The 22119-nt window shown below is 52.7% G+C and overlaps 1 protein-coding gene across 20 annotated transcripts in view; it reads right to left on the reverse strand.

Annotated features, from left to right (window-relative positions):
- Positions 1-22119, reverse strand: part of AFDN (afadin, adherens junction formation factor) — a 101315-nt gene that overhangs the window by 26195 nt on the left and 53001 nt on the right. For 15 of the 20 annotated variants that reach the window (XR_004968809.1, XM_036317057.1, XM_036317055.1 and 12 more), the window contains 12 exons: positions 20647-20716; positions 15997-16115; positions 12458-12519; positions 12149-12354; positions 9957-9977; positions 9099-9244; positions 8695-8789; positions 8013-8278; positions 6389-6532; positions 4783-4981; positions 3350-3453; positions 2871-2957 (listed from right to left, as the gene is read on the reverse strand). Coding sequence is in view for 19 of the 20 variants with exons in the window: in XM_036317057.1 (XP_036172950.1) it covers positions 2871-2957; positions 3350-3453; positions 4783-4981; positions 6389-6532; positions 8013-8278; positions 8695-8789; positions 9099-9244; positions 9957-9977; positions 12149-12354; positions 12458-12519; positions 15997-16115; positions 20647-20716 (1519 nt within the window). In the remaining variant the exon portion in view is untranslated. The remainder of the gene's footprint in view (positions 1-2870; positions 2958-3349; positions 3454-4782; positions 4982-6388; positions 6533-8012; positions 8279-8694; positions 8790-9098; positions 9245-9956; positions 9978-12148; positions 12355-12457; positions 12520-15996; positions 16116-20646; positions 20717-22119) is intronic. The other 5 variants (XM_036317062.1, XM_036317069.1, XM_036317067.1 and 2 more) reach the window with 1 other exon arrangement.

Consider the following 22119-nt stretch of genomic DNA (forward strand, 5'->3'; position numbering starts at 1 on the left):
CCCCCCGCCCCCGCCCTGCCCCGCGGCGCCCGAGGACACTCACCACTGGGCCCACTCGCCCGACAACAGAGAACCACATTCTGCTCGCGGACTGAACTTCTCAGTGGGAAGCTGCTCACTTCTCTGCTCCAACAGCAGCCAACACAGCTGGGCTGGCGAGACTCGGTCACCACACTCCGAGCTGGACGCGGTGACACTGGCGTTTACCCCCACAAACATCCAGACTCTTACGTAACCAGTCAGCTCTAACTTTTGCTTACTTTGTACTTTATTAAACTTTAAAAAGAGCCAGACAAATAAAAAGGACAGACTTGTTTGTCTTTTAAAGATACAAACAGGAAGCACTGTGCTGTCCCACAGATGAGCTGGGGCCGCGCTCTCCACTTCCCACAGCGCATTTCAGTCAGCGGCACACACCCGGCCCAGAGCATCTGGGTTTCATAAAACGGAACCGCAGTGTGGAAGGGGCGCCAGGGAACTCGCAGCAAAACAATGTCCCGGCTCACAGCAGCCACGCCACACGCTAATGAGGAAAAAATAAAGGAGGCCTGGGCCCAAGACAAAGACCACACAGCCACAGAGGAAGACAAAACTCAGCGCGGTGGCGGAGGCTGGCAGGGGCGGACGCACGGCAGTGAGAGAGAGAAACCCCAGCGACAGAAGCCGGCGGTGCACCAGCATCCCCGCCGGGCACAGGGCGTCACTCGCAGGGCGTCCTGGGGCCCGAGGCCTTCGCCCAGGGCTCCGAGCTCCACAGGCAGCGCCGCCTGGGCGATCCCCTCCACGGCCTCTAGGAGCCGCCCCCACCTTTGGCTCTCGCCTTCCAAGTGCCAAGCCACACGTCTAACTCTACTAGATGATATGCTCCTCATCTAGCCTGACAGGCACCCCAAATCTCAAGCGAACACGTTCAAACTGAGCTCCAGACGCTCTTGCCGGCGTGGGCGGCGCCACCTCAGTGAGAACCACTTCCACACGCCCAGGTGCAGGCGCCAGAATCAGACTCGACTTCCACACGACAGACACTCGATGTTCTCTTCTGCAACAGACATCACTTCAGCAAGTGGCTACTGCGTTCACAGTACATGTACCCCAATATCAGCCCAGGTCACAGGGGACCTCGTCGTAAGACTACCACACCCTGAGGCCCACCCGTGTACCCAAAAGGACTCCAGAGCCGCCTGTTTTCACAATAGAATGACGTCCCCTTGATTCATGGGGAGACCGCCCTTCCCGCCACGCCTCCTGGTGGGAATGAAATGTGAAGGCCGCGCAGCAGCTCAGGAGCTTTAGGCACCTGGAGGGGAGCAGGCGGCAGGGCTGGGGGAGAGGCGGCCAGGTGCAGGAACAGGTGTGTGGCCAGCAGCCAGGCCGCTGGGCAAATGGCGGGCGGAGGCAGTTCCCTCAGCTTAGGTTTGGTGAGGGCTAAGCTGCCCTCCCATGCAGACGGCACAGCTGGCACAGCTGGCGTGGACTCGGCCTGCGCCCCGGGCCAGTGATGCTGGCTGGTCCTCAGACCTGCATTCCTGGGTCAGGGCTCCATGCAGACTTCCGCGAGAGCCTCACTTGGGACGCTGCACCCACTGCCTCACCCTGTCGCTACCTCCCTGCCCATATGGAAGGCGAAGCCTCCTGGCAGCCGTGGACCCCCTGCTACTCCTTGCCTGCTGTCACGGTGACTAAACCCGACTGTGACTCTGAGCGGGGCGCCTTGTCCTAACTGCCCACTGATGCTGCAGCCAGCGGGACAGGCAGGGCCAGCGAGAGGAGGGGCAGGAGTGCCCAAGGGGGGTACTGGCAGGCAATGCCCGTGCTTCCTGCCTTGGACAAGGGGCACAGAAGAGGCTCGGAGCCGAGTGCCTACATCAGACGGGAATGTGCGTGTCCTACTGAAAAAGGGTTTTTGAGCTGGAAACGATAGGGATGGTGGTAAATGGCAACCTCCAAATCACTCCTGGTATTTCAAATGTCAGGTAGTCGAGTATTTGAAATAAAAGCTTGTAACAAATGCCAGGAAACATGGAGGTGGGGCTCCTCCTGTGCATCGGAGGGTGGTGGGGATTTGTTACCCCGGTCATTTTTCCCTTTCAAAGGGGCATTTGATTCAGCTGTTAAGCAAAGAGCCAAACAGTCTTTGGCTGAGACCCTTCCATCCAAGTCTGAGCTGTGGTATGTTACACATGGCAGGCCCGCCAGGAGGAGGAAGCAGGTCTAGCCTGAGCTGGGGCACTGTGGCCACCCTCTGCCCCCCCATGGGGGACCCCGTGACTCAGCGCTTCAGACCAAACCACTTCGCCCCAGATGGCAGCTCCCAGCTGATTCCAACCCGAAGGCCACTTAGTCCAGGTGGTTCTCACTCATCCAACACCCAGCGTCCCAGACACGGCGCCCGGCACGTCCGCTTCATCGTGTCCCTCCCCTCTTCTTCCAGACGCCCCACTTTTCTGCAGTGCCCACGAGACCAAGTGCGCGCTCCTCAGCCCGTCCGTCACGCGAATGAAGCACGGCTCTCCTTCCTCGGCTGCCCTGCAGTGCAGGCTCCGGCCCCACAGGCACGCAGCACGCCTCTGTCCTGGCTCATCACAGCCCAGTCCTGTTCACTCAGACCCCAGGGCTGCGGAAACACCGCCTCCCGCACATTGCCCTCCACGGGAGGCCATCAGCAGCACGCGGCCAGGAGGAGAGGGCGGTCCCCTAGGCCCTGCACCCAGGCCCAGCCTGACCTCCAGGCACACGCGCTCTCGCTCCACTTTCTGAGGGGAGACCACCCCTCAGCTGGCTGGCTCCGAGCACAGAGGCTCCGGCAAAGGGTGCAGCACCCCCACGCCATCTGCTTCACCCTCCACCCTCAGGCGGCCTGCCTGCCCTACCTTTGCCGCGACAATGCTGAGGCCCATTCCATTTTGCTTTTTCAGGGTCACAGTGATGATTTCGGGCTCCTTCCTCAGAGGCTGAGCCTAAAGGATGAAACGCAGGTTTATTTTAATGTGACTCTGGGTGGTGGGCACACAGTGCAATATGCAGATCTTGTCACACAGAAACCACAGCTGAAACCTATGTGTTCACGTTGACCAATGTTATCCCAATCAATTACAGCTGTGGGTATAAAAATATTCTTTATTTTAAAAAAAGCACCATTTGTTTACAGACATGGCCTGAAATAAAAACTTTACATATAAGTCGTGGGTTTAAATCTTATTTAAGATTTTTAAATAAAATTGGTATTTAAAGGCAACTTTAAGATCTTCCTGTCACAGCCATGTTCCCTGTAGGCAAGGAAGGAACCCACAGCTCTTCTCCAAGCGCCAGGCCCGCGTCCTTCCCCGCCCACCTCAGCCGCGGGACTTGCCAGTTCTGTGTTCTCGCGCAGAAGGTGGCTCTCATAGTCGGCGCCCTCGAAGTGGATCGTCCAGGTGCCCGGGGAGCGTGCGTGAGGGACCAGCCTGCAGAAGCCTGGGGGCAAGGGAAGCAAATGGCAGGACGGAAAGGCACCCTAAGCGCCATCTAGCGACCACATCTGTTTTTCTGTCTACACCTTCGCTTGTGCACTGCGGGAGGGAGGCAAGCTGCGGGAGGTGCTGCATGCACAGCAGTCCGGGACTCCAGGCGGACAGGGGACGGGAGAGCCAGAGACCAGCCAGATGTGAAGTGTGGAGGCAGGAGGGATGGGAGAACCGGGCAAGAAGCCCGGCCTCGGCTGCTGCCACCATCACACCTGTGTCTGCCGTGTGGGAAGGGGTGAGGGTGTGGTTCCGACGCGAGGCGTGGTGCAGCAGAGAGGGACACGGGTCCACCTCCAACACACCCGGTGCCAGCCCAGCTCAGGGCCCTCCTGCAGGCGCCACTTAGCACTCCCACTGCCCGACTTTCTCTGAGGAGCACCGGGGCCTGGGCCTCTTCCTCCCTCCACAGGCCACACGCCGGCCCCCGCACACCTGGAGGGCCACAGCCACACTCACTGGCATTACCAGGGGCAGCCTTGGCCAACGTTTTAAACTGTCAAGATCTCTGAGGATGTAAAACTCAGTGGTGAAAGCAGCCACTACTGAAGTCAAACCCTACACTCACCGAACGTAAGCTCCTGTGGACACAGACCCGACTCTCCTATTCCTTTTGCTTGGCCCCTGCAGTTTGGTCTGCTTTGTACTCGTCTGAGCTCCACGCTACAGAAGAGCAGCAGCCAGGGGCCAAGCCTATCTAAGGAACAGCTCCCGCCTCCGGTATCACCGAGCCCTTGCACCCACCCATGTAGGAGAACACGTGAAAGACGTAGTGACACGGGGGAGCTGAGCTGCACTGAGAGACAGCGGAGCCAGGCCTCACTCAGCACAGACCGCGTGCGAGCGCGGCACTGGTGGCAGGGCAGCCACCGGCACTTAGAGGCCCGTGGGCCGCAGTTCCCAGGGCTCCTCGTGACAGTCCCACGAGGTGGGCACTGTCCCCACACCCACTCTCCAAGAGAAACTGGAGGAGAAGGGCTAGGACCAGGACTCGGGCGTCCGTTCTGAAGCCTGTGCTGCTCCGAGGCCACGTCCAGCGCCCGCCCGCCCACACCGGGAACAGAAGGAAAGGCCCTCGTGCCGCCCAGCGAGCAGCCAGGGGTCACAGGAGGGGTGCAGACCCCCCACGGAACTGTGTCTGCACATCAGTGACTCCGTGTCACTGGGAAACACTTCCCTCCGGGTCCCCAAGCAGTGCCTTCGTCGGAAGTGCCACACGAGTGGACTGCACGCAGAACAGACTCGAGCTGGGTCAGGTTTCAGGCTCGGCAGCAACACCTACCCCGCTGGCACAGGGGGTCCAGGAACTCCTGCAGGCCGCTGGGAAGGTTCCTGACGACGTCGCAGGAGTAGCCGTCCTCAGGCAGCAGGAAGGGCAGCTGCAGGTCGGGGTCCTCCTCCAGCTGCACCTCCCGCCCATCGCTGCGCGCCAGCTCGTCGGCCGTGTTCTCGGCCACAGCCACGACGTTCTCGATCAGGTCCTGGGCAGAGAAATGCAAATTCAAACGATATGCTGCGTGACTGGGGCTGCTGAGCAGCAATTACCCTCGCATCTGTTTAGGCCAGGTGGGGGGACAACGTGACGACAGGTTCAGAATCAGCCTGTGACGCAGCAGGACACCAGAAAAGCACACACTTAAGTGAACCAAGATACTAATTACGAATCTCAAATAATGTGCAGCTTAAACGAGAAGAAACTGTTCAATCACTAGAAGATGGGCTTTGCCTCTTTTCGAAAGTCGTGATCTTTCCCGCACAATTCCTCAGCACCAGTGTGAGCAGCCCTGGAGAACGCGGAAAGACACGGGCAAGAGCTCACTCAAAGTGAAATGAAAAACTCAAAACACCCATGTCCAGGCTACCGACGTTCTTTCTGAATTACGGGTGTAAGTGACGTCGTTTGACAAGTTTCATGGACACAGGTTGTGCACACGGGAAAGGCCACAGCACAGGAAGCGAGCACATGGCTCAACGCCACAGCCCTCGTGCCTCCTCCAGGCACCGCGACCCAGGCTTCCAACTCCAGAGCCTCCTCTGTTCTCGAGTCGGACAGTCAGAGCACAGCTGGTACCTGTATCTGACTCCTGCACAAATTACGTCGTGGCATCCATCCAGGCTGCGGGGGCTCTAACTCCGTGGTCGGCAAACTGCGGCTCGCGAGCCACATGGGGCTCTTTGGCCCCTTGAGTGTGGCTCTTCCTAAGCCTTAGGAGGACCCTAGTTAAGTTAATAACAATGTGCCTACCTATATAGTTTAAGTTTAAAAAATTTGGCTCTCAAAAGAAATTTCAATCGTTGTCCTGTTGATATTTGGCTCTGTTGACTAATGAGTTTGCCGACCACTGCTCTAACTCCTTCTTTCTCGCTCGGAGCTGTACTCCCTTAAGGATACCGATGCACATGGCGTCGCTTGCAGATAGCTGGGAAGCTGTCTGGGGCTGTTCTTGAGGCCGCCCTCTGCAGGCATGAACTCAGCACTGCAGGTCGGGAGATGGGTGTCTCAGGCAATGACCTCACCTCTAATTCTCAGGTACCTGCAGACGTCCCACGTTATACACAGCCAGCTTGGCAGACGCTGGCCAGAGATGAGCAGCAGGCATGCCTGCCTCCAGGTGTTCCCAGTGAGAAGTGGGATGCAGCAGTCAGGTGCTCTGCATCCCCCCTGCTGGTCTCCCAGTGATTTACCAAGTGCCGAACCGAGTCAAAACCCTTCCTACTTGAAATGTTTATGCAGTTTCTTCTTCTACTGAACCCGAACTCATACGTCAACAGCAAACATGATCGTGTAGATTGGTCAAGTAAATAAGCTTGTTTTTAAAGTGAAAGGAAACCGTTAAATGAGTTTTCCTTTGCTTCCACCCCGCCCCAGACACCGGCGCTGCCCTTACTGTGGGGATGAAGGGCTCATCGGGTGCGCAGTGGTAATTCTGCAGCAAGGCTCGCAGCTGCAGTGAGTTCAACTTGAAGCAGGTGCTGCTTATGTTGGGAATGTCTTCGGGCGCGTACTTATCCATTGTCAGCAAGGTGGTGGCCTGTTGGAGAGAATCGGACACTGTGACGTGGGCGGTGCAGTCCCTGCATGTAAGGCACGGTGCGGCAGCTGCTGGCTGGTTCTGGGACACGGTTTCCCATCACTGACTGGGCCCATAAACCGAAGGGAAAGGCGGCCGCAGAGGGCCTCATGTCACGGAAACAAGCGCGCGATGAATTTCACTTGTTCTGCTCACAGAGCATCTAAACCGGCCGTAGGCAAACTACGGCCCGCGGGCCGGATCCGGCCCGTTTGAAACTAAAAAAAGAAAAGACCGTGCCCTTTTATGTAATGATGTTTACTTTGAATTTATATTAGTTCACACAAACACTCCATCCATGCTTTTGTTCCGGCCCTCCGGTCCAGTTTAAGAACCCATTGTGGCCCTCGAGTCAAAAAGTTTGCCCACCCCTGGTCTAAACGTTCTCTTAGGAACTGAACCACAGCCATGACCACTCGGACGGCTGATGCTGGGTCCAAGAGACACTCACTGAGATGGCTCAGCGCCCAGAGCAGGAGGCAGAGCCTGTGTCCAAGCGCACCTCCTCAGAACAGACGAAGCTGAGAAGGTAAGTGCACACGACTCGCTGCAGTGACAGTGTCACTCCCTCGTTCTGGCTTCCCTCACTTCCCTAGCTGCCCACCAGCGGCTCTCGCCTCAACCCCTCGAGCTCCGGGCCGCACGGCGCGAGAACACTCCCTGTGACCTCCTGACTTCCTGGAGGGGTGGCTCCGGCCCTTCCCCTCCCCTCTGTGCATCTACGGCTGTAGTTATGCTCCCATTCCTTTCCCTCCTTTTTTGGGCATCGACTACAAACAGGTGTCTGCTTTGTGTTTCCTGGTTTTGTATTCTTGGGAGTTACTTACTGTCTGTTATTAAATAGCAATTCCTCTCAGTAAGGAGTTATGAAATAAACATGCCTCGCGCAACTCAAGAACAGACCCTTGAAGGACAGTTACCGGCTGGCTCCCACCTGCTATGGGCGGAAGTATTTCCCAAGCCCCATGTTGAGGTCCTAACCCTGGGCACCTCAGAAAGAGGCCTGGGGGCGGGGTCTTGGTGGAACCATCACGGGGAAATGAGGTCGTACCTCCTCTGACTGCTGTCCTTGGAAAGGGGGCATCTGCACACAGACATGTGCACAAGGAGAATGCCGCATGGAGAGAAAGACAGATCAAGGGGTGCTCTACCAGCCCAGGACCCCAAAGATGCCAGAAAACCCCCAGAGCTAGGAGAGGCTGAGGCAGATCCACCCTCCAGCCCCAGAGGATGCAGCCCCGTCTCACCCTGATCTCTGCCATGCGAGGCCCCAGCGCACGGCACATTGTTCGTGGCCCAGGGAAACGACACCCCAGGGTCTCAGGTTCTGTACCCGTGAAACCTCAGCAGGAGGCGGAGTTCTGTCGAGTTCACACTGTCACCCAGGATGGAAGAGAGACATTGGCGACAAGCTCGTCACGTGGGCGGGAGTGGCACCCACCTGCACGATTCTGCTGAGGTGGCAGTCGGCGGCCAGCTCCAGCCCCTGCTTCTCCGCCCAGGCCTCCACATGGCCCAGCTGCTGGCGGATGATGGCGCCCCAGTAGTGCGAGCACAGCCCCGACTCGGGGTCAGTGACCAGCCTGTTGAACAGCCACATGTTGATGAAGTGGAAGAGCTGGGAGAAGAGCTGGATGGTGAGGGCCGCGTTGACCCGGCAGCGCCGCAGCAGCGCCATGGCCCCCGAGAGTGTGTGCAGGACGTCATCTGCAGAGACAGGCGAGGGGGCCCTGGTCACTCGGGAGTCTCGAATTGGCAGTAAATTTAGTCAGAAGTCACAGCAGTACCTGCCGGAGCACTTTGAAAATGCCACTCGTTCAATAGGAAAGAGAATGTGTTTTAAACACATAGAGGCATCAACTGTACTTACTTAACACTGAGGTTCGCCCTGAGACTTTCTGAAAAGGACAACCAGCATGAAACACCCAAATAAGAGCTTTTCTTAAACAAAACTGACTGCTGGTGGTATTGCTAGTAAAACTTATTGCTTTAACAAGAATGCCCAATCTGATAGCTTGTTTATTTTCAAAATACCTCCCTCTTACAAATATGAAATATTAAAATGAAGTGAAACAGGAGGGAGGGAGGGAGGGAGGGAGGGAGGGAGGAATGACTGTCCTGACCTATTTTCGGTCTCTGCAGACTGTTCTCCTCGGGGTCGTCCAGAAAGGCCGGCATGTAGTTATTCAGTTCTGACTGCAGACAGTGGACCAGGTACCTGAAAACACGCACAGTGTTCATGCTGTCAGCGCGAGGAGCTGCTGTCAGACGTGACACACGCGGACCAGCCTGCACTGCTCAGAAAGATTTCCTTAAAAAATGTAACAGCTTCACTCTCAGGATTCAAGAAACACAGCTCACCGACTCAATTTATCAAGTCAACACATTTGGCATAGTTATTTATGCTTCTTGACATCACTCAAACAGGGCAGACAAAACCTTTAAAATTAGTTTTGAAAATTTAAGAAAACATAATATGATTTAAATCTTTCTAGAACAGTGTCGCCTCCCCACACAGGTCCCATACTTAAAGGCCATCTGCACCAGGTGCGCCAGCACGTCCTGGGCGTCCAAGGTGATCCGGCTCAGGTCTCGGTCCTGCTTGATGAAGTTGAGGAGCTCGGACGCGTTGGCCATCCAGAAAGCAAGCGCCCCTGCGATGTTCTTCTGTTTCTGGGGGCAGAACGCATCCCGTGAGCCGCCACAGGACCACCCGAAACAACAACCACCAGCTGCTCCTGAAAGCTGCCGAGGATAGACCAGTACCTTCCCGTTCCACCAGCGCACTTGCCACAGATACCAGATACTTGCCGGGGAATTTGGGCCCACGCACAGCAGTGGGAAATCAGTAGCCACCCCGCTTCCTGGGCTCACGGAGACACAGGGCTCTAATTGGCTACCATTTATGAATCAATGGAGAAATGGGATATCGAGGAATCCAGCACCGAATCAGAGGTTGTGCATTATCTGGTAATCTGCGCGTACACACACGTATCCATGGTTACCCACAGCCACCCGGATACTCGCAGTCACTGGCTTGGATGCCAAGCAACCCAGTATCAAGTACTGATCTATCGCATCCTCTCCCGACCACATGTGCAGGCCAGGCAACCTCAGATGAGATCCAAAGGATAGGAACCAAGGATGAACGAGGAGAAGAGACAGAACTGTTGTCATTTCATATCCACACGGAAGTGCATTAAGCAGAAGTTATGAAATGCTGGTAAGGGCTGCACAGTCCAAAGGGGTTTAGTACTGCGTGTTTCAGCTGCCGGATGAGTGTTATGGACGCTCGGTCCGGTCTGAGCACTGTGTTGACATGGAAGCAGCATGAGAAACTCAGCTAAGCCAACAGAGCCAGGCTCAGTCCCACAGTAGGTCCTACCTGTTCAACCTGGTCTACTTCCTGGAGAAAAACAGACGAGGGGGATCAAGCAGAACAAGAGAAAGAAACTTGTAAACAATCATGATAGTTTAAAAAAAATCAACACTAAAACGAAGGCAGGACACTGAGTTCTTCTTCCCGGGTGACCTATCCAGCCCCGCCCTGACGCAGCTCCGAGGGACGAGGCACAGAGGAGTCTGTGCTCCTGACACTGGCTAGTGACACGACGTGAACTCCCCGAGTGGATCGCTGAAGTGACAGTGAGCACACGACACACACTGGTCTGGTGTCTTAGTGACCCCGTGCGCTGGGGCTAAAGGCCTGTCTGTGAGGGGCCTGTTCCCGTTACTGAGGAAGAACAAGAGAGACAGGAAAGCCAACAGAAACAACACATATAAATGCTGAAAAACTTGAGAATCTGAAAACATATAAAAACTTAAATCTAAAAAGTGAGTAAACTGGTTTTTGAACTTGGGTTTTTACAAATTAAAAATTTTAAATTACTCACTACCACAGTTTGTTTCTATAACATTAAGACTCCTCCAGCCCTAACCGGTTTGGCTCAGTGGATAGAGCGTCGGCCTGCGGACTGAAGGGTCCCAGGTTCGATTCTGGTCAAGGGCATGTGCCTTGGTTGCGGGCACATCCCCAGTAGGGGGTGTGCAGGAGGCAGCTGATCCATGTTTCTCTCTCATCGATGTTTCTCTCTATCCCTCTCCCTTCTTCTCTGTAAAAATCAATAAAATATATATTTTTTAAAAAAGACTCCTCCAATCATACACTAAACCTGAATCTGAAATTAAAAGACGGGTTTCAATCCTGGTGATCCCAGTGAAGTTCAAACTCAATAAGGAAAAGTCTGTCAAAGTCGTGATGGCAAGAATCTCATAACTTGAAACAGGATTTACAAACCCAAACATGATGGGAGACAGACAATGGCTCAGCTGGACAGGAAATCGCATTAGTCTATAAAATAACAGGAGTGACAAAATGGTGTCCAAATAAACTGACTTTCCTGTGGAATCTCTGTCCTCACTTGGATAAAGAAAGAGCCCCATCCAATTCATATGCCAATCACTCAAACATAAAGAAACAACATGTCTCTTAAAACATGGGCCTCTGAGGGAATTAAAGGTGAGTTTGGCTCTGGCTGGTGTGGTCCAATGGATAGAGCCTTGGCCTGCAGACGGAAGGGTCTTGTTGTTGATTCCCGGTCTGGGCACAGGCTGGGTTGCCGGCTCGATCCCCAGGAGGCAGCCGAGCCATCATTCTCTCTCATCATTGATATTTCTATCTCTTTCTCCCTTTCTCCCTGAAATCAGTAAAAAATGTATTAAAAAAAAAAAAGATGAGTTTGCTTCAAACCTTCCCGACAGGAGACAGACAACCTAGCCATCTGGGCGGCTACTGAACGGGACACACCTGTGCTCTAGAGCCGAGTACCAGCATTGCCACAAGACTCAGACACGTTTGCAAATCTATCCATTTACAGCGCCCATCTCCTCTGCTGAGAGAGCACTATCCCACCAAGAGGACACCTTCTTCCTGCCCCGGTCAGAGCTGACTCAGAGCAGCGCCTGCAGCGCGTGTCCCAGTGAGAAAGGCCAGGCTGCCACTATGCCCACAAGTGGGGCAGGAGCTCCTGGACACTCACCACAGCCTCATGGAGGCTCGGCAAGAGCGAGGGCTCCTTACAGCAGTAAAGACTCGCCGGTGGGTTGCTGGGGCCGAAGGAAGGGAAACGAGACCCGCGCCGGGGGCTGGGCTGGAGTGAGGGGAATGTTTCAGACCAGGCAGAGCTGGTGGTTCACAGTGCTGGGAACGTGCTAAATGCTACTGAATTTTCACTTTAAAATGGTTCATGAATTTCATCTCAATACATTATCATTATTTTTAATTCTAAGAAACCCACATCAAGTCGCAATACTTTCTCACAACTGCTATTGTAATTGTAAGGGTCTTCTTCATGATAATCATGTGACCATGTACAATTTACCTTCCCTTATTCTCAAGTTTGTGGGGAAGAAATAGAAAAGACTTTACATTTCTTTTCAACTTTTAAAGCTACTCAGTTTCAATATAATACATGTAACTTTTAGGAAAAATTCTTAAGATAAAGTCAAATATGAAACCAAGTCTGAAGCATTAAAGAACTGGCCCTCCCTGGCTTACAGCTGGCCACGCGGGCTTACCTGGATCACGCCGTCCATCATGCTCACCATCTTGTTGACGATGGCGATCACCTTGTGGGTGCGCTCGGGGGGACTGACTTCCGGTCTGTACTGGCTCGACAATACGTACCGGCAGGCCATGTAGAGCACGTATGTAGGCGACAACTTAAAGTGGACTGTGGAGCTATTCGTGTAATTTATAATAGCAGATAAAAATGAATCTTCAGCTGTGAAGTTTCCCAAAAGAAGGACAAAAGAAAGAAAACATGAATATCAGATGGAGAAAAATGGACAAGAAAAGTTCACTACCAGTGGAATGTGAATACTCACAGCTCTCCCTGAACTCAATGCTTGCAGGCAGCACCAGCTCAGGCCCGGGAGCATCCTGCGTTCTGCAAGAAGAATGGGGCTCTTAAAGCCAGGTCACGGAGCTAACAGCATCCTGACAACCTGTGGAGAGCTCTGAAACTCTTACAAACAACCTCTGTACAGTTTTCTGGATAAGGAAGAGCCCACTGCCTCCTTTTCACATGTGACGTATGCAAATATTCAAATGAGCAAACAGCTGTCACATCCCACTGGGCACAGGCCAGCCCCTCTGAGTACCTGCTTCCTCGGGGAGAGCAGACCCGCCCTGACTCCATTATTAACGAGGCTTCACGCCCGCGCAGAGCCAGGCCGCTAGACACCTGCTGCGGCGATGGCTCAGGTGACAGTGAGGAGACACTGCTGGGGACACAGACCATCTAAGCCACCCTGAGCTCCACTCAGGAAAGGGAGAAATGCCCCGCTGCCCACGCCCTCTCTCCCCAGCTGAGTCAGACAGGAGCCCCGCAGACCCCTGCAGCCACGCAGTCAGCATTCTCGATGCTCAGCGACGCCTGCCTCAGAACACATCCTACTCACTCACATTTCTTCTCCAAGGTACATAAATTCGAGCCACTTTTCATCACTCAGCCTGACACTACAAAAACAAGGAACTGCCTAAAACACAAACAAAGAGAAGCTGTAATTTGGGAACATTCCTAATAACTAGCACTGTGCTCATGTTCATATATTTCCAGGTAATTCAAAGGTCAGGTGATGTGTATGAAAGAGTTCTTCAGCCTGCGGGACACCTGGCCCCACTGACAGGCTGTAAGGTGGGGGACTGTTGTATGAAATTCTTCCTTCAGTTACAAATAGGAATAGATGCACATGTAGGTGTGTGTCTACCAGGGCATATGTAAACATGTGATATTGTGTTGTACACTCATCAAAAAACATTTGAAAGCCATTAATAAGTAGACTTTTTAAAATGTATAATATAGCCGAAACCGGTTTGGCTCAGTGGATAGAGCGTCGGCCTGCGGACCGAGAGGTCCCGGGTTCGATTCCGGTCAAGGGCATGTACCTCGGTTGCAGGCACATCCCCAGTGGGAGATGTGCAGGAGGCAGCTGATCGATGTTTCTCTCTCATCGATGTTTCTAACTGTCTATCTCTCTCCCTTCCTCTCTGTAAAAAATCAATAAAATATATTAAAAAAAAAAAAAAAAACAAATAAAATGTATAATATAAATGTGTTTTGCCTTTCTGCAAAGTTAACTGAAAATTAAATAGTGGGAATTATAACGACTTACACTGAAATGAAAATATCTGTTTTTAAATATTGGCTTAAACCAAACTGAAGTCAAAACTGATTCAAATGAATCTTTTCAGCAACATTTAAGTCTAATACTCTTAGACAAATGGTAATGAACTGGACAGATTTAAGTATTTGGAGTCATTGGTATGTCTCCTCATTAAATAAGTTAGTTAAAATAATAAAGACTCTTCACAATGAAAGAAACAGCACCATGATGACCGCGGATCCCCAGTTACAGGCTGGTAACGAAGACGCCGCCACCTTCCCACAGCCCAGCTCCCATCCTCCACCCTCTCCCCCACGCACCAGGGCGAGGGAGGAGAAAATACGTGTGAGTGAACCCAGTGAGCACAGTCACACGGGTAAACCAAAAGCATCTTCATCACATCACATGCTTCAAATGTATGCCATCTCTGACTTAATAGCTTAGATTGAACTCAACAATTTATGTGTTAAAATGCTCTTATACTCACAATGTAATTTAAGTGCTCGATGTTAATGTGTCTTTCTTACACTGCCCTATTTATGGACATCTAAAATTGCAGGTAAGTAGTTATTTTCATTCAATGTCCATAAAATGGCCCTGGGTAAACTTTCGTTTGTTTCATCAATTTAACAAATCTAGTAAAAATAGAGAATTTAAATTCTCAGCGAAAAAATAAAGTGTCAGCAACAATTTAGTCACTCCCATCATTTGGAAAGATTTGTTTTGACTAAAATCAGTATTTTAAACATGCTTATTACAGGAGCTTAGATTTTATAAATGTATCAATTGAGCATTGCTTATACCAACACTGCATGTGAAAAACACAAAGACTGGAAATGGGAAAATCTTCGATTTCTATCACTGTCTTAATATCAACACACATTACAGTTCAAATAAAACCTTTGATAAATCTTTTGCAAAGCAAAATAATCTGACCTTGAAAAAGGTTACTTAATATGTATACTCACAGGATAAAATAATTTATGACATACGATTAATCGTCACCTGGCTATTTTAGCACCATTATCTGACTACCTTCCCTGTATTACGTGGACGCACTGACTGTGCTTATCCTAAGAGCATTATCCTAACCGATCTTTCCCTCTCACGTCTTCATTCACTCACTCAAACATCCATAGGCTCAGGACTATGATCCGTGCCTCTTGATCACCTTATAAATAAACAGAGGTGCTCCTTACAATACAAATATACCATTCTGCATCTTATTCTAGAATACACCACCAAACACAAGCACAGACACCGGAAGTAGACGATTTACTATTACGTCTAAAAAAACAAAGCCAGCACACTCAATGAAGAACCAAAAGCCCAGACCACAAACACGGTGCAGCCCTGAGGTCCCACATGAACCTGCAGTTAGTTCCTGTGATGGACACTGAGACCTCTGGCCTGGACCTGTGGCCGCCACCGCCTGGGTGAGTGACCACCAGCCTCAGCTGCTGGACTGAGAAGGAGCAGTCAGAACGGCGCCCTGAAACTCAGACTAGCACCCAGAGAGGAGGGGCGCCCCACAGGGCTGCTGCTGCGAGCGGCCGGGCATCCAGCTGCGTCGAGCTCTGGCGGAGCCGCGGGCCCAGCACACTCAGCACCAGCAGCTGCAGGTCAGGCCCCGCCACTGGACACATCGCCTGCTAACCGCCACGCTGGAGGCACTGACCGTAACTTCCCATGGCCGCAATGGCAGAGACCCCAAGGAAGTAGAACTGAGGTACAAGTGACACAGAATTTAAGGATCACGAGGAAAGGAAGTAACAAAAGGCAGTGCTCTGTGCAAACACCGGCAGGACCAAGGCAGGAAGGAACACTGACTCCGCCCCAGGTCTCACCGGGAGCAGGAGGGGGAGCGGGAGGGCAAGCGGGAGGGCGAGCGGGAGGGAGGCGGCACCAGCGCCTCGGCTAAAGCTCCTGCAAAACCACCCTGGCTCTGCGTTGTAGACGTGGGAATTTCTTCTACGAACGGGGGAGGTGACCAACTAGTCAAGTCCTGGAGAAACGCTCTCCATGGCTCAGAGTGGCACACCTCACACAGAAACGCTGAAGCCAACACGCGTCCTCTCCGACCTGGAGAGCAGTGGACAAAAGGGACAACTACCAGAGCGTTTCCCACGTCAACACCATGAAACACTGCCTTCCTTGAACGTTCTAGCAGGTCAGCTCAGCCTCTACAGATGCGGTAGCTGTACCCCGACCCTCTGGGCAACGTCCCTCCTTTCCTAATGGAAAGCGGCCAGTCTTACCTGCTCTCCTGCCAGCGGTACTCGGGCTGCTGCTCCACGCGGACCATCGGCTTCACCATGCCCCGCTCGGCTGTGCTGCAGGCAGACGACACCCTGTCGCTGTCCAGTCGAGTGGAGCTCTAGCCAAGGGGGAACACAGGTGCTTATCAACACCACACAGGCACCGGCTTCAGACCCAGCGGCAGGCGGAGGGAGGCGCGGTGAGCGAGCGGGAGGAGGGAGGAGCACAGCCGCACGTCCCCAGGGCACGCCCAGAACACACGTCATTGAGGACTAATGAGGCACAGCCACGCCCTCCCCAGGCCAGCAGCTCGCTTCACAACACAGGCACCCAGACCAGCACCAAGTTCTCCCAGAGCACAGGAGTCACAGGGGCCTTATTCCAAAAAGCCTCTTAAATCAGGACAGCGCGGATAGAGTACGTACAACAGGGAGAGTTAGGTCCTTTTATGGCTCATGAGTTTTAAGAAAGGGTTTTAAAATCTGCTCCTTGTAGCTCAACACCTAATAAAGAATTGAGTACAGAAACAGGTGTCTCTTGTCCTTAACCAACATGGGAGAAACACGTCTACAGCAACCAGTGCCGAACGTTTAACCCTTCCCACCAGTGCCCATTCCTGCCAGCCCGAGACAGGCCAACGGGTGAGTCCCCGCGTTCGGGAAACACCAGCACAGCAGCAATGGCTCACAGAGAGCCCTGCACCAGGCTGCCTGTGCAGGTCTCAGCACTCCTCTGACTGCAGAGCAGAGCAGAGATGAACGTCACCCTTGTCTTTGCACCGAGAGGAACCTGAGCCGGATGTATCTTTGCGTCAGTCCGCGTTTTCCGTAAATGAGAGCACGACCTTACCAAAAGTCACTTTCTATCATGTCATACACATCTAGCGATGTTTTTATGTTACAAAAGCGTATGTCTGCACAACGTTTTGTTGTCTATTCATCAAATTAAACCAATCCTTTCTGTTGTCACACAATAATTACTTCCATAAGATACACTGACTGACGGAAATAAAACTGGTCAGTGAACAGAACATACTTATAGACTGCAAAAATTTTATTTTAAATGAATATTCAGGTGATAAATTATGGTTAAGTTTACCAGGTGTACCAGTTAATAATGCAGATTTTTTTCAATAGATGGAGTTACACATATGTTGATATATATGCGATTTGATATGTATGCTATTTTGTTGTAGTGACAGCAAGCTTCAAAACTTCATATGTCAAATTTGCTGAAGGTGTTAACATCATAGATATTTTTAAGCTTAAAAATGTCAAATTTCGTGCCCCCCAAAAAAGAGCATCTGCGGGAAGTTTTAATTCATTACTGTATTTTGAAGAAAAGGTCTACTGGATACTTCGGGAAGCTTATGGTGGACATGCTCCATCTCAAGGTACCTGTGAGCGCTGGTTTAAACGCTTTAAAGGTGGTGATTTCGATGTGAAAGACAAAGAACGTCCAGGTCAACCAAAAAAGATTGAAGACCAACAATTACAAGCATTACTGGATGAAGATGTGTGTCAAACTCAAAACCAACTTGCAGGAAGATTAAGCGTTGCTCAGCAAACAATTTCCGGTCGTTTACAAGCAATGGGAAAGATTTTAAAGGAAGGAAAATGGGTGCCACATCAACTGGACGAAAGACAAATGGAAAACCGAAAAGTCATCAGTAAAATGTTGCTTCAACGGCACGAAAGAAAGTCTTTTTTGCATCAAATTGTGACTGGAGAGGAAAAGTGGATTTATTTTAAGAATCCCAAATGCACAAAATCATGGGTTGATCCAGGTCAACCATCAACATCGACTGCAAGGCCAAATCGCTTCAGAAAGAAGACAATGCTCTGCGTTTGGTGGGATCAGGAAGGTGTGGTGTATTATGAGCTTCTAAAACCAGGTGAGACCATTAATTTTGATTAAGAAACGACCATAATGGGCCAGAAGACACAGCAAAGTAATTTTGCTTCGTGATGACGCACCATCACACACTTCAAACCCAGTTAAGGACACGTTAAAAGATCTTGCCTGGGAGGTATGAACCCACCGCCATATTCAGCAGCCCTTGCTCCCTCAGATTCCCACTTGTTCCGATCAACGGCACACACACTTTCTGAGCAGCACTTCAAAGGGTACGAAGAAGTGGAAAATTGAGTCCTGAATGGTTTGCCTCAAAACAAGAAAAGTTCTATTGGGACAGTCTCCACAAATTACCTGAAAGATGGGGAAATGTGTAGCTAGCGATGGACATTACTTTGAATAAAAGCACTTTTGATGTTTTTCTTGAAATTACCGTGTTTTCTTTGATTACAAAATCCGCAATTATTAACCGGTACACCTAGTATATGTTACCATATTATGGTACAATCCACCTTGTTTTCAAATGATTTTCAAAGGAAATACTCACAAAAAAACAGCCAAAGGAAGGAGGACAGAAAGGATAAAGTATGTGTGTGTGTGTGTGGGGGGGGGGAGACAGGGATTTAAGTATGTTAAAATGTATAAACACACACACAGACATGCATCAAGAGTTCAAAAAAGGACCCATCAACAGCCAACTTAACACTGTGAATGAACAGTTTTCATGCTTTTACTTTTTTCAATTGACGGTTTTCTACGTTGACTGTACGCTTTATAAAAAGCTACAGTGTTTATAGTCGTATCTGGTCCCTGAGGCTCACCCACACACCACGCACTGCCTGAGCCCAGAGCACGGAGGCGCTCACAAGCAAGGGCTCCTTCCAGACCCTGCTGTCCACCCACAGACCAGGCGGGCCAGGGGATGAAGACTGTGCGCGACCGGCAGCAGCTGCTGGTGGTGCTGGGTGCGTGAGGAACAGGTCTTCAGGAAGTGACCTACGCAGAGGTCTGAGGATCGAGGGGAACCACGTGGATACACGGGTGGTCCGGGAGCAGCAGCCAGGCGCCTGCGTGCAGGGACGGAGCCGTGGCCAGCCCATGCTCGGCTGGAGGCAGCGGGCAGGTCCCGGGGAGCTGTGTAACTGGGCGAGGACTGCGCCATCTCTGGGATAAGAAAGGCCTGGGCCTTTGAACAAGGGGCAGTAACAAGACTTCACTTCCATTCGGGAAGCATGGGCCTGGCTGCGGGGAGGAGAGGGGCCCGGGTAGCACATGAGAGAGGCAGCTACTGAGGAGCTATGTGTGCTGCTCTGACGACCGCGCGGGGTGGGAAAGGCGGACACGGGACATTTCCCAGGTGGAGCAGGGAGAACGGGCCGATGCTGGATGTGGAGGCTGCGAGAAGGAAAAGCGTGAGGAGCGCTGGCCGCAGACTCCCGGGCCAGCGCCAAGGAGGCACCGTTCACTGAGATGGGGAGGGCCAGGGAAGCAGAGGCCGGACAGGGAGAACCCAGTGTTGAGCTGAGTTAACCGAGATACATATCCGCACCCCCTGGACAGGTCGACCAGCCAGAGGTCAGGGCCAAGGTCAGACTCAGGAGTAATTAACACACAGCTGGTATTCTAACTCGGGCAACTGCGCCGGGTCACCCAGGGAACACGGATCGACAGAGGGAAGGGTTCCAGGTCTGATGCCCCCAAACTTCAGATGTGAAGCCGGGGAGGAACCAACAGGTCAGCGTGAGGAGGAAGGAGAACCCACGTGGGAAGGAACGGAAGGGGACGCCCTGGGCGGTGACCCAGCGAAGACAGATGGAAGTAGCAGATGACAACCTGGAGGACCTCAGCACCCGTGACAGACAGTCCCCATGAGGGAGCAGGAGCCAATGAGAGCCGAGGAACGAAGAGGGGTCAGAGGAAGAGCTGTTTCTTCAAGAAAGCATGCTGTGAGCAGGAGCAGACAGCTGGGCAGGCGCCGGGGACAGCAAGCTTCTCCCCGATGCTGGTGAGAACGCCCCCCGGCCTGGAGACTGCTGCGTGCAGCCCCAGGACGCCCCAGCCTGCGCAGGGCCTGCGCTCTGCTTCACCCACAGGCCCGTGGAGGAGCCATGCCCTGCCAGCTCCCGCCTGAGCCTTCGGGAGACCTGCAAACCCCGCAGCTCCTGGGAGGCCCCAGGACGTCTGGTTGCCATGGAGACGACAGGGCAAGGTCCCACGGAGAGAACCTGAGATGACAGGGAGATGGGAGGCCCAGCAGGCCCCGTGTCCCAGCACAGCCTGGCCACCAACGAACCCACTCGCTGAACACGGCCACACAAGGAACCATCAGCAAGACCAGCAACTCGCTGCTCAGGTGCATCCAAACCACTTGCGTGACTGTAAGCAGGAGCCTGCTATTTCAGTCCAGGGTTCTGGGGTACCTGTTTCCCAGCAACAATAACCAGAATGAGAAGAGAAATAACTGATCACACAAGATAAGCCAAGTGCCGAGGAGGTAAGCTGACAGGTGGGAGCGAGGACCAAGGAGAGGGCTAAGGGGAGTGGAGGCCATTATCTTCAGGATCACCTGACCGAGAAGGGCTGGGCACACACAGCACCGAAGAGAAAGCACAGCCCCCTCTGCTCAGGGCACACACAGCCTGCCCCTGCCCCCGCGTCGCTGAGAGATAACACAGCCCACAGCTAGGACCCTGTGGAGTGTGCACAGCAGTGTATCGGGTCCACTACGATAACTCGCCCACGGTGCCTATAACATTGAACCACCACGTCCTGTCAGGCAAGATGCCATCACCTACCTTGCTTGTTGGCAACGCTGTTCCGCTGTGAATATCGCCTCCTAAGTCAAAAGTTGTCTCCTGAACACTTCTGCCAAGATAAACAGAAAACACAGAGAATGAAGACTCAAATGATCGGGCAGAGCCTCGTCCCAGGGACACGAAAGGACCGGTTAGAGGAATGCCCAGTGCCGAGATCTTCAGGACGGCGCTTCCCAGCAACGAAGCTGCAGGATGAAAGTCGCGTCTTTGGGTGTGAAGAGAGTGGAGCCTGCAGAGTGGCTCTGTGTGTCGCATCCTAAAGCAACCTGGCTCCCCCTTTCCAGGCGGCCGGATGCGATGGCCTTCCCGTGACGTGAGGCCCTCACAAAAAACCGAGCAAAACAAAACGCTTCTACCGATACTAAACACTCTCAAGATAGTCTTGTAAGCTACGTTTAAGAACAGTAAACGGGAAGGAGCCCTAAAGAAAGAAGCAAGAGGCCCACCCCGTGAGCCTTGAGGCCGCCAACGGCACCGAAAGGAAGCAGCCGCCTCAGATGCCAGGAGCCGCCTGCTGAGGCTGTGTGATGACTTTTATGGGTCCTGCTGCTTAGGCTACAGAGAAAGAAATGGAGAAATTTGTGAACATGTCAGCAATCAGATCGAGAGCTCGTCTCGTTTAATCAATTTATCAAAACTGCTAAACCATCCTCATGAAAACTAATTCAGAATATAAACAAACTCTCATTCTAAACAGGCAATAACCTGGGCACACGGAGACATAGGCACAGGTGGAGGGCGAGGGGAACAGAGGCCCAGCCAGCGGGGAACTGAGCCCAGACACCGGGACACCGACGGCGGGAGCCAGCGCTTCCGTCCTGGGCATCACCAGAGAAGTTAAATTCTCCCCTTTCTATGACGTTTAAAAAGTACCCGAAAGACAGAAATATGGAGACGAGCTGAAACGCTCTTCGGGTGCTGGGCTCCGAGAGGAAGCCGCAGTCAGCAAGGTCCCGGGGGACACCGTCCACGGTGCTGCCTGTGGATACACATCCTGGGAAGGCGCGGAAAGGAGGACATGAAGCAAGTGAACTGTCAGGATGTCTGGGGCCGAAAGCAAGACGCGGACGATGAAAATGAAGGAAAGGGCGTGTGGGCAGGACTGCGTGCTGCCCTCAGGAGCCAGGAAGGCCGGGCGAGAGACACAAGGGGGACGGTGATGAAAGCAGAGCTGGAGGAGGAAAGCCAGGTCCTCCCGGCCCTGGGCGCAGGGCGAGCTCGGACACGTGCTCGCGTCGAGCGGGAGCAGAGCCGGATCTTGAGGAGACGGCGAAGGCACTGCAGGTTTTCGGGGGAACGAGGAGGCCTGGTCCTTTACAGAAGCTGGAGCTCCAAGGGAGAGGCTAGACTCAGACCGCCCAGCCCATGGGCTCCCCGCCCCGCCTACGAGTGTGTGTGACGCTCGCTTCCTCCCGAGCGGACAGGCCGTCGTCCTCGCTTTCACCCCGTCCA

This window comes from Myotis myotis, unplaced genomic scaffold, assembly GCF_014108235.1.
Source record: "Myotis myotis isolate mMyoMyo1 unplaced genomic scaffold, mMyoMyo1.p scaffold_m19_p_7, whole genome shotgun sequence".
Lineage (NCBI taxonomy): Eukaryota > Metazoa > Chordata > Mammalia > Chiroptera > Vespertilionidae > Myotis > Myotis myotis.